The sequence below is a fragment of the Pimephales promelas genome, chromosome 24 (assembly GCF_988280905.1).
Source record: "Pimephales promelas chromosome 24, fPimPro1.hap1.1, whole genome shotgun sequence".
Lineage (NCBI taxonomy): Eukaryota > Metazoa > Chordata > Actinopteri > Cypriniformes > Leuciscidae > Pimephales > Pimephales promelas.
Genome location: NC_142792.1, coordinates 11,940,190 through 11,959,367, shown reverse-complemented (window position 1 = coordinate 11,959,367; position 19,178 = coordinate 11,940,190). Strand labels below are relative to the sequence as shown.

General features: G+C 38.3%; 1 protein-coding gene across 6 annotated transcripts in view; it reads left to right on the top strand.

Moving 5' to 3' along the window:
- Positions 1 to 19,178, top strand: part of syt1a (synaptotagmin Ia) — a 170,187-nt gene that overhangs the window by 134,788 nt on the left and 16,221 nt on the right. For all 6 annotated transcript variants that reach the window (XM_039663316.2, XM_039663287.2, XM_039663325.2 and 3 more), the window contains 2 exons: positions 4,752 to 4,940; positions 18,111 to 18,283. In XM_039663316.2, coding sequence (XP_039519250.1) covers positions 4,778 to 4,940; positions 18,111 to 18,283 — 336 coding nt within the window. In that variant the 5' untranslated portion in view covers positions 4,752 to 4,777. The remainder of the gene's footprint in view (positions 1 to 4,751; positions 4,941 to 18,110; positions 18,284 to 19,178) is intronic.

Here is a 19,178-nt window from a genome sequence, read left to right as displayed (position 1 = left end):
GAGAGCGCCACTCTCGTCTTGCTCTCTCTCCCTCACGCATATTAATCAAGTCAATTGTCACGATAGTTAAAGATTGGAAGACCGCAGTTTCACGTGGAGCATTTGAAGAGTTCAGATGCAAAAGCCTCTAAATGCCATTTGAAATTTTCTTCTTTAATGATGATTTTTATCAAACTTGTATATTTAAGTTCAGTAAATTCACTTAAATGGCAATGATAATTACCTATTAATTGTTATTTAAGTGAAATTACTGAACTTAAATATACAAGTTCGATAAAAATCATCATTAAAGAAGAAAATTTCAAATGGCATTTAGAGGCTTTTGCATCTGAACTCTTCATTTGGAGATTTTTAGTTATTAGTGACTCAATGAACAACATCTCAAGTTCAACATTAAATTATAAAGGCCAGTCTCATGTAGACGCCTGCCTCAAATATAAGCCGGCGCAGTTCAGCGATTTGGGAAAATAAAAGCCAAGGCTATTATTTGAAGTTTTACGGTAGATGGATGTTCTTCATCCACTTTGTTAAAATAATTTAATTTTAGAGTTTCTCTGTGCGTGCCTATCAATAAAAAGACTTTCAATCAATCTCAAAGGCACACTACACAAATTCTCCAAACTCAAGAACTGCTCCTGTTATTAAAGCTCTGAAACTTTGTAGAGACATCATTACTGTTTTATGGCGATTTTATTTTTAAAGTCTGGATGATTCACGTCTCTGCTTTTGCTATGTTTTGTGTGATCTGTTTTGCTATTTGGATCAAGGGGGCCTGTGATCCTTGCGAGGTTCACTGGACACATTCACTTGATTTACACAGTTGCCCTCTTATAGGCATGACTCTTGCATCCTGCTGTTTTAGCTCTTAAAAGGTGCAACTTTCTTTTTGTCTTTGTGATACAAATAGTAATGGCCTAATGGACATTCTTGCACTGCCTCTATCCATTTGTGAATAATTATGGCTTTTTGTGTGTTTATAATGGACTCCTCTGACTCACTGTGTGAAGCAGTCTAGCTTCGCAGGTGTGCGGCAGCGCTATTCATGCACACAAACACACACTCACACAAAATCCATCTTTTTTCCCCATCCTCCTCCACCTTCCCAAAGTTCAGCTCGGCTGCCAGCTCAACTGCCGCCCACATCATATCAGGAGAGTGACACGGCGCTCTAAAAAACACACAGAGCCTTTCGACTGTCAGCAGAAGCTCCTGTCAAGCTTTGTGATCCAGAAACCTTCTCTGCAAGGAACCAATCAACCCAACCAATCTTCTACAAACTTTTTTTTTTTTCCCACTTACACGTTGCATGAGCATTTGCAGTGTGGAAGTTTGAGAATACTAGTTGCTTGTCCACGTAGCATGTTAACCAGACTAGCCAAGGCTTGACATGTAGCTTTTTAAAAACCTGTTCCTGATCATCTTGGACTTATAGCAACTAAATATCCAACTACAAAAAAATCCTATAGAAACTAATTTTGAACAGTTGAAATGAAGGAATTGTGACTAAGGAAAGCCATAGCTAGCGAGTGCCACAGTTGTTGAACCCGGAGCTGGTGCTCTTCACACACCATTGTGTCAGCAGACCACACAGCTGCTGCTGTGTACATATGTAAACACTTCCCCATAGTGTCTACAGCTCAGTTAGGCTGTGTTGAAGTCATTAGCGTCAGTTTGTGCTCAGCAGCATACGGGCTTGACCAGCTGTTGGTCAATATCTACTCTGTGTATCCCTTACTACAAAAAGGTACTCTGGCTGTAGCATGTTACATTGATGCTGTCTACTGTTAATACTATTGGTAGTTTGTAAATAAATATTTACATGTTGTTTAGTTAATTTAGTTTTGCAAGTAACATCCACAGTGCTACTATTTCATTATAGAAGAGTATTGATGTTTTACTAGTGTCCGGTGAACTGTGTGAAGTGTGCAATGAACTGTATACATATACAGTATTTACACTGAGCCAAACATTATGGCAAGTTACAGGTGAAGCGAATATTACACATGTTAACAAAATATTACATATTAAGGTCTGGGTAGATTAGATGGGTAAACAAACAATCAGTTCTCATGTTGGATGCAGGAGAAATGAATAGGAAAACATTTCTTAGCGACTTTGATAAGGGCCAAATTATTATGGCAAGGTGTCTGTGTCAGAGTATGTCTGAAATGGCAAGGCTTGTGGGTTGGTCCTACTGAGCAAGGGTGAGAATTTACCAAAAGTGGTCTGAGGAGGGGAAAATGAGCGATAGGGTGATTGGTGCCCAAGGCTCATCGATGAGTGATGGCAATGTAGGCTTTCGAAACTGGACCTTGGAGCAGTGGAAGAAGGTTGTCTGGTCTGATGAGTCCCATTTTCTCTTACTATATCTTGGGGGGCCAGTGCTGTTTATATATATATCCAGGAGATATAATCAGGCAATATTAGACAATCTTAGACCTGTTTTTGTGTCTATATTTTGTATGTACATCCGCCAATAAGGGATATTTCATTTTGCATGCTAACTCTACCTATTTTTACATTTATCATCATCATCAAACACTCTCTTAAAGGTCATGTTAAAAAAATGAGCTGGTAAATGTAATCTGTAGTGTATCTGAAAATAAATGTCCATTTTTTTTTTATACTATACATTATTAACTTTGTCATGCCTGTGTTCACTCGCATTAAGTTTCTTAATGTATTTAGACAAAATAATATAGAATTGCATTATGGGCCATTTAGCGTTTATTTGCCATGGCACAGTATTTTACATGGTAGTCCAAGGTACTTTAAAGAATTTTTATCATGTTCTGATACTTTTTGATTTCTTTTTTGTTAGCGATCGCTCTGTGTCACTTGGATAGAAAATTGCACACAGCCCATAGAAAATGTCTTTCCAGAGAGAGGATAAGCAAATACAGTATTAGAGTACCTTCGAACCTGCAGAACATTGTGATTAGTCGACTCTGCAAGAGATCAGATTTACAATTATTTTGACAAACCAAACCCAAAATAATTTCTTAAATATTTGTGAAGATTTTGAAAATGTGAAAATGTGCAAAAGACACTTTATTTTGCACTTGAATGCTCTTTCTAGCTAAAATAAAACCCGACACACATTTCGTATAATCTGTAAGCTAGCAATCCTGCTGTCACCGTAGTGACATGAGCACAGCAATGACAACCTGTCAAATGCAACAGCTCCAGCAGTTTCCTCTTTCCAGGCAATCACCTGTAGAGAAAGGAGGAGAGGAGAGCCATCCCACCCAATAGAAAGTCTAATTAAACTTGCTGCAAGTTCACTCGAACTCCTCTAAACTTTGAGGTTTTGTACCTGCTGCATTCATTCAATCTATTATTATTCCATCTGAGTGATTGACAATGGCAGTAATTACAGAGCAGGTACAATGGCAGCGACACCGGCTGTGCGGGAGTGGGCAGATCTTGCATGCCCTGTGGCTAGAAGAGAAGGCGGCTCATAGTCTGCTCACTGTTCATCAGCACGTACCACGACCTACCGCTGGCCTTCAGGACTTCCTGGGGTCATGGCGGTACCGACAAGAGAGATGCAATGCTGACTGCACATGAACTGGTTAGGCAGAGAGAGTCTGTGGGCAAGTGAGTGAGTAAATGAACAGAGGACTGTGTAAACGCAAGCAAAAGATTAGGATGGATGGATGGATGGGAGGATGTTTAAACAGCTAAACACACCTCACAAGTGCATTTGTTCAGAGCATGCTGTTGTCGAAGGCTTCCCATAGTCACACCTCATTCTCTACCTTCCTCGCACACTAGATTAGACACTCGCACACTGGAGTTCTCATCTTTCTCATTCGCACTCCATCTCTCACATCCTGACCCGTTATCTGCCTTCTATCTATATCCCCATTAGCGACGTTGTGAACAACCCAGTGTTTTTGAGCAAATCTTTTCAGTGTTCAGTTAACTTTGAAGAAAATTTACTTTGTGGACTGTGAAAGGAGTATTTTATTGTTTGAACAAGCTAAGTGAACAAATATGCCCCTACACTCAACAAGTTAGTGTTTTGAGTCTGAACGAGATGAGAATTTTGTACAGAATGAACTGGATTAATTAATGACTAAACAAAAAGGGGCATGTTGTTCAATCAGTCTGCATGTCTTAGCAAAACAAGTCAGTGTTTTGAGTCTTTCCTTTTTAACTATGTTTGACTGATTAGCTTCAACAGTAAACCCCTATAGGTAGATGTCGTAAATACACCATTATTCTCGAGAAAAAAAACATGGTTCTCCTGACATTCTTAGGGCCTGTTCACACAGAACACAAAATCGCGACGGACGTTTTTTCTGAATACGGTCAAAAGACTAAACGCTGCAATATTTAACAATGCGAGCACAATGGTCAAACACATCTATTTACATAGAAAAGCAATGAAAAAGCAGCACAGTGGAATGAGAAAATGTGCTTCTAACGGTTAAGTGAATGATTCAATGATTCACTCGTTATAGTTAGACACTCATTGTTCGCTGGAATGAATCTGAATGAGCCTGTGTTTAACAGAATCAAAAGATTCAACTCAGTGGAATGAATCAAAATTCCCAGTATTGTCCTGCCACTGTTTACTGTTTTATTTCTCATGCCATATTTGCAGGCACCTACTGTACATATCCATGTGGTATACATTATCCAACAGATAAATATATTGGAAGAATTGTGAATGTGCAACTGATATTTCCTTTTCAAATATTCCAGATAGTATGAGTAACCCTCTCTCATCTTTTCATATTTAGCTTCTGCCTGGCTGCCACTTCCAGCGATGAGTCGAAGGGAGGCTCTGGTGGGGAACCCTGCGCCCAGCGCAGCACCTGAGGTATTGGGCAACAGCACAGAGGCAGCAGGGCCTGGTCCCCGAGAGACCAAAGATGAGATGTTCTCCAAAGTCAAAGACAAGTTCATGAATGAACTGCACAAAATCCCACGTGAGTAAACCGTTTTTTCTTCTTGTTGTTCTTCTTGTCACAACACTCAAAGGTTACACTTGGTTATATTTCAGCTTCAGTGTGCTGTGTTCGTTTTACATAATTTTACATTAAAAAAATCTCTGAATGGCATTGATTGAGTGCCAGAATTGGTTGCATTGGCAAGTTCTGTCGGATCCATTTTTTATTATTTTCTTTCAAATTTTTAAACTTCCATTGTTTAGCCAGTGCTGAAAAATAATGAGCTTGAGAAACAGGCGGCCACCAAACATGTTCCTTCTCATTCTAATTGTAAATAAGCAGGTAAATGAGTTTTGTTATTTGCATGCCTTTGTTTGTCTAAGTGCCCTGTGCCTCTGTCCCCAACACACCATAGCTCTCACTGTGAATCATGGAACTAAATTCATACCTAACCATCAACCAATTCACTGTATGCCCCTTTATATTTCTATGAAAAATTATGAAAATTCTGCAGCTGTTTGTGTGTGGGTGTTTCTTTAGCTAGGTGCTTTTATGTACCAGAGATTATTTTTTTTTCTATTACATACTGGAAATCAAGGTCACATTATAACTGTCTTGGACTGGAATATGTTGCCATATGAGATCACCAATAGACTATAAACTATAAACACACACCTGACTAAAGCACTTTCAAACAAGACTGTTATAGTTGACAAAATAAATAACAAAGACAAAAACTTTGTTCGTTATCTAATAAAAATTAAAATAGGTGTTTGTTTGTTTTTTTCTTTTATTTACAATTTATTTACAATTGACAACCTGCCCACCACTGAATAGTGCTAGAGTAACTTATGTATGTAGCGGAGGTGATGGCAGAATTCGAAATAATTGGGTAAAAATGATCGATTCTCATTTTTAAAAACCAATATTAGTTCTTAAATCCCAAGACTCAATTAGTCTATTCTGTTTTTAATTAATGAAGGAACAGAACATTGTAGCGTACCTCCCATCCAATAAATAACAATAATCTTTGTGCTTTATTAATTTTTTGATATGGAAAACAAAGTCTCAGATTTCAGATTTTATTACGAAACCGTTTTGGCGCTGTTTAATGTGGTGAAACAGATCGCAGTGGCACCTCAGTTCAAGTGAAGCGGCTGCATAGACCTCACGTGAACTGGTTATTGCGTAGTTTTTTATGTAAACCTATATGTAAAACGCATTTGCAGCTGCACAGCTAGCCCATTGAGCATCTTGAGTAACCAAGTAGTTTCAGCAACAAATAAACATGAATGAACATCAGAAGGTATGCTAAAAGATACAGTGCAACTTGCCGAAATCCGTATCATGTCACGTGATCGCCCAATCAGTATTTCAACCGCCGGAAAGACATCAATAAAACAGTTTCAATGTCAAGTAATGTGAGATTTACCTCAAAAATAAACTTGTTAGTCAGCTTGAAAAATTAAATCTAGAGAGGAGCATTTTAATAAATACATGCACCACATAACATATTAATTATATTATTTATATTCTTCAACATTTAATTCATGTTTGAATAAACTTTTATATTTTATTTAAAAAAATCTTCCTTGAGTGTAATTTATGTGTTTGTATACAAATCAGTTAATTTTAGCCTTCAATATAATAGTAATGTAGCACCATTGGCACAACTGACTCCCATGTATAGTTTACAGTATTAGGTGAGAGGTTTGTTTTTCCCTCGAGAAAATTTGCACAATTGCTGTATCTAAAATAATCAATATTGAATCGAATGGAAATCTAATCGAATTGCATGCTTGTGAATCAAATTCTAATCCAATCATGAAATTTGTGTCAATACCCAGCCCTATAAATTACGCCATATCTAACATGACACCATCACGCAGACCTGAGATCTATTCGAGTCATCTCCTACCCCTACAGTACCTTACTATAGGTGTCTGGTCATTTTGCCAATCTCTCTATTTCTCATACTCGATTTCACACATACAACTTCTCGCTCACACACGTACACTTTCACTTCCACCCTTGCTTTCGCGCTTGGAGACACATTCACCACATTAATTATCACTTTGCCTTCCTGCAGACAACTGTAAAATAAAGGGTTGCCGCATTTGACTCAGACAGATATGCCCCTTCTGAGATCCAGCCAGAAAAAGACACTCCATTACAGTGTCTTAAATTACTGTTTTAGCCGCCTCCCTCCATCACACACATGTCTCCGTGCCAACTGGTGCCTGGGTTGATGAATGCCTGGGGAGAAGGGTGCTGTATTGACCGAGGCATCCAGAAACCCTGACGGACCTGCATTAGTGATGAATGGGCGAGTCCAGATGCAGAATACTTGAGCAGTTCTTCTCCAATATAATCCACTGCGTTGAATATATGCAGGTGCCGCCTGTAAAAGTAAGATGCATGGACCTGTCACAATCCGCCATCTAGCGTGACAAAAAAAAGAGGAACACAGACAGATGCTGCGTAGTGATGAAAAAGATATACTTCACTCTAACCCTTCTGCCTTTCTGTCATAGTGCTATGCAGGCAAAATATGAAGACGACTACTGTTTAAGATCTATTTCCATGCCACAACTAAGAGCGTCTTGGACACTTTTGGATCTTTTAAAAGTAAACCTCCTTAAACACACTTTTTATTCACTAGTTTAGTGGTTCGTGGGTGGGTCTTGTACAGTCAGCAGATTGAAATGCAAAGAAACCTCTTCAAGAGCCACTGTGAAATCTTCCGCTTATTATGTGACTACTTGTGACATATATGTAGCAAATTGAACACAAAATATTAATTTGACATTTTATTACCTCAAGATTACTCGCAGTCCCTGCTTTAGACCGCTAGATGTTGTGATTGAAGAATCAAAATTGAGTATCGCAGGGAGTTGTGTAAAATATAATGCACGGTGTTGCACTAAGCTTGAAGGATTTACTAAGTTTGAGTGAAAGGACTGCCAGGAGGCAGATAAAGATAAATACTATGAATCTACTTTAAACGTCACAACTGCCAAAACAATGTGTCTACCCTACACATGAGCGGTGCGACAAACTTCTCACCCTCTGATTCCCCAGTACAGTACATCACAGTGGGTGATGAAGAGAGACCTCACAACATTACCTTCTGACAGTATGAAGCCGGACAACGTAAGGCTTCACATCACGAACACAACTAGGAAACCACTGACGTTGAGAAGTTGTTATATTAATTATAATGTTTCAAATATATCCTATAGAACCTTTTCAACCAAGGTCAGGTCTGAAACTATCTTTATGTCGGTGTACATATAGGTGAGAGCTTGATGGTTTGGATAGCCAGACCTTCAGACTGACAGCAAGAAGGTCTGGTCTCCATTGCAGCTTTCATTGGCCCAGAAGCGACCAAAGCTGATGAAACTCTCAATTACTCCCTCATACTTCAGACCGAGGGTAAATGTAAATGAACAGGCAATTTGTTTTTGTCCAATTTGTTCGAAGTCTCAGATGGCGACACATATTCAAAAAGGTTTATCCATAACCTGTGATTACTAACGTTCCCTCTACGCTCACGGTCACACAACATCACATCCGTTCTACGGCACCCGTTACAAACGGTCCTGAGTGTAGAATCACTCCGACAGGTAAGCTCTCAGTACGCCACACTCGTTTTGTCATGGCTCTCTTTGAAAACGTTCAGCCCTTGAGTCCTTTTGACAGGTTCAACAGTTTGAACCCGACCATCTTGGCTCGAAAATGTCTCTGCACTGCTGCGGTTACTCAGCTTTGTTGACTCAAAGCAACAAAAGAAAATGACTGTAACACAACAGCTCTGGTTATTCTCCCAACGCTCCGCTGCTCAAGCTCAAGGCGTCTGTTTTCGATGATAATTAACCTCACCGCACAGAGACAGTTTGAGACATCATTCAGCTCTGCCAAAATTACCATGAATAACGAACACACAGTCCAGCCTCTGAAACACACTTTCACACTGGGTACACTGATGCCCAACACAATGCCCCTTCCATCTATCTCTGCAAATGTGTGAGATGTCCTATTAAACACCACAATCAATGTTCTTTTCTTTTCTTAACATGCAAACGTAATTGGGAGCATGTGCTTTGAACATTAACTACAAATTAATGGGGTCAGAAAGTATAAATTGCCATTATTATAAGCCATTTGCAATTTATTTTGATCATAACCATGAAAAGCTTTGTCTGTCTTGTAATTTTTGTTTCAAACCTGCTGCATAGGTGTCTACCCTCTACATAGGCGCAGCTATTGTAAACCTATTGCAAAAAAAAGTATCTTTATTTAAAAACTCAGCATGTTGTTGTCATTAGTTTGTAAGTATTTTCTAGGAACTCATGATCTTAGCAGCTCTACTGTCATGTTTTACTAGTTGAACTACATAAATGCTAAGTGATGACAAGTTTTGAGACTTCAATATATGTTTGTGAAGTGTGATGTTTAGCGGGATTGTGTTGTTTGCCAGTATGTAGAAAGCCTCAGTCATAGTCAGCAACAGGAGGCAAACAGGAGCAGGGTGCCAAACACATCATCAGCCAACCGCCTGACAGATGGAGCGGTTAGTCCTCCCATTCTGCTGACCTTTGACCTAATCCTATCTCCCTTTCTTCCCCTCTCCCTGCTGCCCCCAAGACCGCCCAAGAGGACATCTGAAGGTTAGCAGGCTTGTCAACCCTGCTCCTTTGAAATTGAATTATGTAAACAAACAAAAATAAAACCCCAGCCTCTCCGTCTGCCTGCTTCACATTATAAAGCCTTTTGGAGGGAGAGATAATCTCATTTAAAACAAGTTGAAACTGCATTACAGTAATAAACAAACATATGAGAAAAGACACGTTTTGTCCCTGCAGTGTAGGAGAAGCTAAGAGACATTAAAGTCATCTATAATATTACAAAAGATTTCTGCTTTCGGTTAATCAAATAACCCTGAAAAAAAAATGCATCACAGTTCCTGTAAAGAACTTATTGGAATGATATTTTAATGTAGTTGAAAAAATTTTAAACAAAACATAAAAATAAGCATAATTTACATAGATAATATGGTAAATAAATTCAAAAATACCCCAAAAATAAACAAAAACACCATAAATGGATAGACAAAACTTTATTGAAGACAGTGATATAACATTTATAATAAAAAATTAGGATCACACCTGAGTCCTCTGTGCCCACATTTGTCGACAATTACAGGATTAAGGGCTATAAAGTGAATACGTTTTGAGAGCTATTAACACTGACAATAATAAGATATGTTTCTTGTGCTGCAAATCAGCAAATTATACTCATTTATGAAGGATCAAGTGACAGTGAAGTAATGATGTTGTCACCTGAACATTTAGCTTTGCCATCACCGAAATAAATGACATTGACAAGTTAAATGACCATTTATTTTTTTAGCATAAAAGACGTCTGTCAAAACTTAATAAAAAAATATTATTGACCCCAAAATTTTGAATGGTAGAGTGCAAAAGAATAAAGGGAGTGTTCACTTGGTGCACAATACAATGTGACAAACCATCAACGTAGCATTACACCAATACAAAATGAGAGTTTTGGTTTGTTTGTTGTCTCTCATAGCTGTTGTACCTGATATTTTGATTACCACAATCAGTGTTATTATCAGTTTTCAGTCAGAGTCTGATCATCGGTGTCACTCACCATCCGAACGCATCGTACGTCACAGACCAAATAATGACAACGTCTGTAATAACAAAAGATAATATCTGATCTGAATGCTGTTGACAGAGGATATGAAAGAGTGGATATTAATCTGCTCGCAATATCACATAAACTGTTATCACACTTCTCTGTCTTTTTCCCTTCAAATATTTTCTTATGTGAGTCTCTTGGTTTGTTTGGGAGGGACATTAAATCACACGGGATGGCTCAGTAAAGTTTCTCTTTCATGCGATATTCAGTTCAAATGATTGTCTTCAGCACTTGCCAACCACAACAAACAAAATTCCTAATAATCCTTGTCACGACTATCTAATTAAAGGGATAGTTCACTTTGAAATTCATTTTTGGTATGTTTTAGCTTACCTCAAGGGCATCCAAGATGTAGGTGTCTTCGTTCCTGCAGTAGTTTCAATTTTGATATTTTTAGGTCAAACCGTTCTTGTCTGTCAGTCATATAATGGTGGTCTATGGTCACCACCTCAAAGAGCATGCACAGAGAAGTCCAAATTAAACGTGCTTTAATGACTCGTAAATGTAAGTACACATTGATGGCCTAAGACACGAAACGAGCGGTTTGTGTGAGAAAACAAACAGTATTTATATCGTTTTTACCTCTTGTTACCACAGCCACAAAGCGCCAGCACCTTCAGATCACTTGGACGTGGCTGTGGTTACAAGAGGTAAAAACGATAACAGGGTGAAAGGCACTTCTGCATTCGCTTTGCGGCCCTGTACCTGCTATAGCCGCACTACGCAAGATAGCCAGATCGGGTAGCGTTTCTGTAGTTCGAATGAGACATAATAAAACTACAAATTTGACTTGCTTTAAGGCAAGCGTTACAATAGCTTTGTTTGTTTTTCTTCGTTTCTGATGTCGCAATGCTTCATACTTTCATAAAATCATGCAACATACTCTACCTATATGGACATTGTTCATTCCAAAGCCGGTGCTGGATAAAACGCGAGTTTGTGTGCGACAGTAGGCTGCGGACGGTAGGCTAAATTATGTACGACAGCGGTAATGGATAATTCCGCGTTCAACCTGTAGGGCGACCGCAGAGCAAGAGTACTTTATTGTTGCTTTGATGCAGAGATATTTGGAAGTGCAACAGGGTTGTCTTTCTCTCATGCTGTATAACATGCTCTAGTACCAGGGTTAATTGACCAATGGCGTGCTGTCAAAACACATTAGTTTGGGTTGCCAGTGTGTGCTGTATTACACCGATGGATCATTTTTCCTCCGCTTGGCCCTGTGCACTCACTAGCGCACACAATCATGACGCACTCTCAATCAAATCACGCCTGTTAAGACATCGAGTTTCTCATTCCGATTTGGCGTGTTAACAAGTGTAAGAGTGGGTAACTCGCCCCGCAGCATGCCGCCTGGGGATATATCATGTTACTGTTAGCTTCGCGTTAACAGGCAACACAACCTCGCTGGTCAGAGAAGCTCACATTACATTCTGATCAGACAAACAGCGGGAGAATGAGCCCTGGGCTGCCCAAAGAGAATCCCAGCATGGTGCCACTACTGCTGATGACCAGTTTACTTTTACGGTTGTAATCTGTAATTGAGAGCTGGACTAATATTAATGTATTGTTTTAATTGCTCATAGGATGAATATCATGAAAACATGTCTACCCTACATTTCACACTAGTCAAAAAGGGAGAAAAGTGGAGAAAATGATATATATAGAACTAGTCCTTTTTTAAGACTATTTAGTTTGTTTGTTTGTTTGTTTGTTTGTTTTCAGGTCAAATATGAAATGGAAATGTTCTTGAGAGCTTTCATGATATTCCCCTGTAGCTTTTTATAAGGACTTTTTAGTGTTTTTTTGGTTACACTTTACAATAAGATTTGTTAGTTAACATTAGTTAACAACAATATCATCAACTAATAATGAACTGCACGTATACAACATTTAATAATCTTTGTTAATGTTAATTTCAACATTAATTAATACTTTATTTAAATCTTGTTAACATTAGTTAATGCACTGTGAACTAACACTAATGAACAGCTGTATTTTTATTAACTAGGTTAACAAAGAACAAATGGATTGATCATGTTTAGTACATTAGTTAAAGGGGTGGTTGATTATGATTTCACTTTTCTAACTTTAGTTAGTGTGTAATGTTGCTTTTTGAGCATAAACAACATCTGCAGTTACAACGCTTAAAGTTACTTCAAAGCAAAGGGAGCATTAGGGGGCATTATACCACCCCTTTAATATTTTAACTAATGTTAACTAATGAACCTATTGTAAAGTGTTACCATTTTTATTTAAACAACAACCTTTAATACATAAACTAATGTTAACTATAATGAACCTATTGTAAAGTGTTACTTTGTTGTTGTTGTTGTTGTTGTTGTTTTCAGGTCAAATATGAAATGAAAATCTTTTCATGAAATGTTTTGTGAGATTCACCCTGTAGCTGTGCATAAGTAATGTCTTATTTTATGTGGGTGTTGTGAAAATTAATTTGCATATTTAAAAAAAAATGTAATATCCCTAGCTGCAGACTAGATGCTTCAGGCAGTACCTACCTAGATACTTGAATAAAAACTTGAACATTTAAAGTAATTATGTTTATTAAAAACTGTGGGCAGGTGACGAAACTCGGGGTGAGAATTTTGTCAAGTACATGCATAGTTCTGATGTTTTCATGTGTATAGTTATAATGCGGTAGCCCATCTATTGCAGTCTGCACTGCAAAAGTGCGATAAGATTCTTCTGTAAATCTAAGATGCCAATCGCAGAGTCATTATTGTGTCGACTCCCTGGCATGGCTTGCTAATGCAGCTTGGTGATATTTTTGTGCTGGTCCACTTTAATAAGTCTGATTCTGTATTCTTTTGTCACGGAGAAGGTGGAGAGCCAATGAGTGCACTCAAGATCTTATTCACATACCCATTTGGATGAGGTTGGGCCAGAAGGACTCTTCACGTCCTTGAATGCAGTAGCGAGATGGCAGACTTTCATTGGCATCCACCTCTTGTCGTGTCATTGTTCTAAGCTGTATTTGGCTTCGCATTGTGCACCACAGCGGTGCTGAATTGGACAAATGTTCCTCTCCGATTGGCCAGCTACGAAACCTCATTTTATGCTTCATGTTGAGAGTTTGTGTGTGCATGTGCACGGCGGAACGAAAGATATCTGCTGGAAGTTGAAGAGCACATGCTTGCTCTGCAATCCCAAAGGACAATAGACACTTACACAATTGAGTTAATTAGAAAATGTTTCTATTGCTTTCTGGGTCTCGAGTTCTTTTAATTAAGAAACACAAAAGTGTCTTTCAGAATAGGACATTTGCTTGATGAAGAAGATAAGCACTCTGGTTTATTGCACTGGACGGCGAAACATTAGACTTATTTGCATCTATTAGTGCTCAACCGATGCAATTTTGCTTCTAAACAACACTAGGCTTGATATGAGAAGTATTTTATTTTATTTTTTTCTCTTCCGTGATAAAAGTAATCTAATTGCTACAGCAGACTGTGTGATTAAAAATACAGCTAATGTACTCATAGCAGTCAATTTACTCGGACTCAAGCTGTGCTTGTTGTATTAAACATATTTTTTTTCATAAGCTTTCATTATAAAAGTGTCAGAATTGCTCAGTGTCTGCTGTAGCACTAAATGGTTCTCATCATCGACCTTTACAGACTTGTATGTGCTTGCCGCTGTCATGCGAGATTATGTCCCTTTGCAGTATCCTGTGGCACTTGAAACCAAGAGGTTTTTAATCTTATTTTCATTGGATCTTCTAGATAATCTTTCAGTTGCTTATGAGTCGTGTTTAATTGTATGATTTATAGCATGAGTATGAAATATTTTTACTGTATCCACCATATTTTTTAACAGCCGTTTGTAAATTGGATGGCTTCCGGTGTCATCCGCTTCTAGTTATTTTAGCTCTGCAAATTAGCTCAATATGCTTTTTGATACTGCAAACTGGTACTGTATTTCTTATAAGATAATTTTAATTTATAATCGTATTCTTGTTTGTAGTGCAAATATGTTCACTGACGCTTTTGCCAATGCGTATACATCCAACGCACATGGCACCCATGAGACGCAGATATATATGGGCCAGAGGGCGCCTCCTAGTGGTTTTAACCCTAACCCTACCCCAGACCTAAACCTACCCATAACCGAAGCGTTTTATATTGACGCAAAAGGGTGCCATGTGCGTTGGATACGCATTGGCAAACGTATCAGTATATGACGCCTTGGGATGAGAATGCATTGATATAATGCAGCAATATTGTCATATACATAGTTAAAAGTACACAAAATAATTTCTAATCAGACATGAGAAGTTTGATTAAGCTCCAAATCGGAATTACGCTGCTATTTTTATCCAGTAATAATAACAAAAGGCCACATTTAATTCACACATAAAAGGATTTCTGAAGTACATAGGCAGTAAAGAGTTCAAGCCATATTGCTCAGCTTTACAGTAGTTTAAAAGTGAAAGTTTGTAATTAATTGTGTACATCTCGACATTGTTGTGTTACATCATGCACAATTATCTTGGCAAAATCTGTGACTTGTGGACTGACAGATTCCCCAAATTGAAAGTCTAGTGTCACATTCAACAGGACACTGAATGAAACGCAGCAATATAATCTTCCATGAGACCGCTGTCGAGACACGTCCAATAATGATAGTACTCCAGGAGAAGTGATGAGCACTAGCTGGTCTGAAGTCATGATGGCTCAATGCTTTGTGTAGCTTGAGTCCCATGCGGCAGGCGTTGTGCTAGAGAAGGCATAGTAATGAAAGGGGCTCTTTATTCCCCTAGTGGGCTGATCTTCAGGCTAGTGGTGGAGAAAAGAGTGTGGGCCGGAGAGCAGGTTATAACAGGTATGAATCAGGGGTCCGATGCTAGACAAGCATGGGTCTGAAGCTAGACAGGATCAATTATGGTTTAAGCCATAAGCTTTTAAAGAAAATGGGGCAACTGACCAAAAAGTGTCCTTTAAGATGGCTGACACATTCTCCTCTTTTTGAAAAGGTTTGAAATGACAGGGCTTTGGAAAAAGCATTTTGAAAGCCTGGTGAGAGGGAATTTTTGAGTGTGAGTGTGTTTTTTCTTCTTCTTCATATGATCTTTTTTATGAAGTTTCACACCATGCCAAAATATTACGTTAAATAAGCAAAACACATTTACTCAGCTGTTCGAGATATTGAACCTATCAATGCTTTTAAAGTAGTGATATTTTGGTGCATCTGAAATAAGTGTACCAAAGCATTTGAGAGAAACACTCTTGGGATCCCGGTTATTTGCTCTTAATTTTGAGTTAACCATCTGGGGAGGTACCAGATGTCGGTCCATAAGCTAAAACCAATTTGTCTTTTGTTAAGTCTTGTTTTGTTTTCTTAAATGAATATACTGAAGAAGTCCAGTGAAGGGTGTTATGCTCGGAAGGAAAGACAAAGGAAAAAGTGGGGGATTGTCACCTCCATTACCCCACAGCGAAGTCGAGGCCGTGGGCTGATGATCCCAAAGTTACTTTAGACTATCACTCACTGTTTTTCCTCAGAGGAGAGTGCTTATCGATTTTGTCAACAGCCAATTGATTTTCTTTTTTCTCTCTCTCTCTCTCTCTCTCACCCTGTTTTCTCTCCCTTTGGACCTGGCTTTGGGAAATGTGTCCTGTGGTAGCAAGTTTAACCCTCCTAGGAGATAGAGATGCAGCCTTCTTTTTAATGTTTCTCTACTGCCAAATCAAATATAAAGTCTTCATGATAGGAGAAACTAAATATGTTTCAAATTGAGGATGTTTAAGAAAAAAAAAAAGCTGTCCGGATATTGGACATGTTCTAAATGCCAACTGTTCTGGCTGGAATTTCATTTGAAATATAAAATGGATGAGTCATATGAAAAACAGATCTCATTTAATCCAATATTACAAAGAAATGTGTCAAATCAATTAAGTTATATCTCTTATTAAAATAATAATAAATGATATTATATGATGCTATAAGTGATATTATACTGTATGATATTGTAGATATCCACTATGATCTGATTGTGACATTAATTTTAGGGCAGTTAAGCACATCCAACCCCAACATTTCCATGAGAGTAGATAATATATTTTTTTTTAATTAATTCTCTTAGTGTAAGTAAGAGAAGAGTACTTTTTAAAGTCATTTTGAGGTGAAACATGACCTTGGTTTCTTGAGATGTATCATGTTTGAGTGCTTGCATGTTTCCCAAATCATGCATACAAGATGTCTTTTGATCACTGGAGCCTGGCATTATTTATACAGTCCTTGACTCTGCATTGTCCCAGAGTAAATCAAGCACATTCAAATCCGGAGTGGGAAAATTGTCGCCTTTTCTGAAGAAATCTGCTTCCCTGAAAGTCGCCATTTGGTTGCCAGGTGTTTGTTGTGGTGTGCGCAAAAAGACGTAATTACTGTACGAGCCTCTGAATGCAGGATTCTTCTACCACATCTGTCTACCAATTATTCCCAGCAAATGTGGGTTTGTGGAGGAAGCTTCTATTGAGTCTAGGAAACTGACATTCTTGTATTTGGTGCTCGTGCTCTGTCGACGCATGCAGTTTTAGCCCTGCTGTATAGAGGCGTCGCTCTTTCTCTTGGCAGGAGGCTGTTAATCTTGTCGAAAAGCTGAGAAGCTCGATTGTCCTCCCTTGACAGCGCTCGCTGGAGTTCGGAGCTGTGTTTATAAAGTCATGACCAGAAGAGGAAATACTATTTTAGGTTACAACATGTCCTCATTATGCTGTATGGATGTAAATTGGTCTCAAAAAATTTTTTAAGAGCAACTTGGTCAGTGGGCATACATTTTTGTTTATTAAGTCCAAATCTTATTAAACGTCAAACTTTTCAGATCATTTTCGCTCCGTTTATTTTGTTTCACGCTGTCCTTGACAATCAAATAAATCCTCTGCTCAGGGTGATTGCTTTAAGAATGTCAAGCTCAAAATGTCTTCCAAGAGTGATCAAATGGCAAGTTGTGAATGTCAACAGCTCCTGTTTTCAGCTAAATTGGCTGATTACTCTCACCAGAGTATTGCAACATCTCTGTCGGAGTGAAGATCGTTAATCCCGTGCGACCGGCAGACATGAAGGTCTCTGGCAATTGATCAAAGAGCGTCAACCAACACTCTGGAACTTTTCCCTTCCAGCCTGTTCCGTTTCTTTGTTGCTCTGGCAAGATATTGAACTGTAAAACATGGCTATTTGGAACGGTCTTGCTAGTGCAGCTTTTATCTACATAAATGGGGAAATTTTAATAGAGAAAGTTCACCTCAAATTTTTAAATTCTTGTCTTTAGAAACCCATATGGCTTTTCTGTGTAACAGAAAATGAGAAACTTAATCAAATATCCTGGCTGCTCTTTTCCATACAATGAATGTAATATATTAAACTCAGATTTGAATAACTACAATTTTGGTCTGTTCCTACAAAATCCTATAGCTTCAGAAGATTTGAAATGTTGTGAATGTTTTCTCTGTGTTTTTGTCTGCACAGTGCCATCATGGGCCATCGTCGCCATCGCATTTGTTGCTGTTGTACTAGTTGTTTCCTGCTGCTTCTGCGTCTGCAAAAAGTGGATATTCAAGAAGAAGAACAAGAAAAAGGGCAAAGACAAGGGCAAGAATGCCATCAACATGAAGGACGTCACAGACGGTGTCAAAACCGAGGTAAAAACAATTTGTCACTATTTTTGGTATTATTAGCCGTATTCTTTAGTGGTCAGCAGTTGCATGAAATAATAATTTCCTCAAGTCTTATTTTATTAATGTACAATGCTAATTAAGAATATTCATAAGACAACTCAAACTAGATCGAGTCATCTGTTGATGATGTTGTTTCACAGCTGAATTTAATTGCAGGACTGCAAACCTGGGCATGTTAACGGTTCATTAAAGTATTGATTTTTTTCATTTAACTTAATTCACAGTCTTTGTAGTGCTGCATATGGTTAACTGTGCTATGAAGTGGTATCAACCCAGAGAAATGACAGTAGATGGGAAAAAAATAGGAGAAAGAACATTAATGCAGCTCGCTCTTTCCCACACACCCAAATTATATGGAACACTGGCACTTTAACCCTAGTTAGCATGTTAATTGTATTAACAAGCTTGCAATAGTACACTTCTAACAGAATAATTGACAAAGTCAGCTTAATTCACGGTGTAAGGACACTGGCTTTGAGACCATGCCAAGACCACTCAGATCCCAAATTAGAGACATTGATTTTCGAGCACAAAGCACAGTGAAGAGGAACAGACACAGATAATTAACAACACTCTTTAAAAACCCAGTGTGCCATTCCAGAATGTCACAGTTTATCAGCGTCAAACCAAATGCGAACACTTGTTGGTGAAAAGCAGATATATATATGACGTTTACAAACCAACATTGTGTATTAGTACATTCAAAATGGGTGTTTCAAAAAAATAACTGCGGCCATTGAAATACATATACAGTAATCAATATTTTCAAACACAACCCTGCTGAATAAAACAACTTAAACCAGCCTAAGGTGGTTAGGCTTGTCTCTTTGATGGTTTAAGAGGGAAGACCATCTTAGAC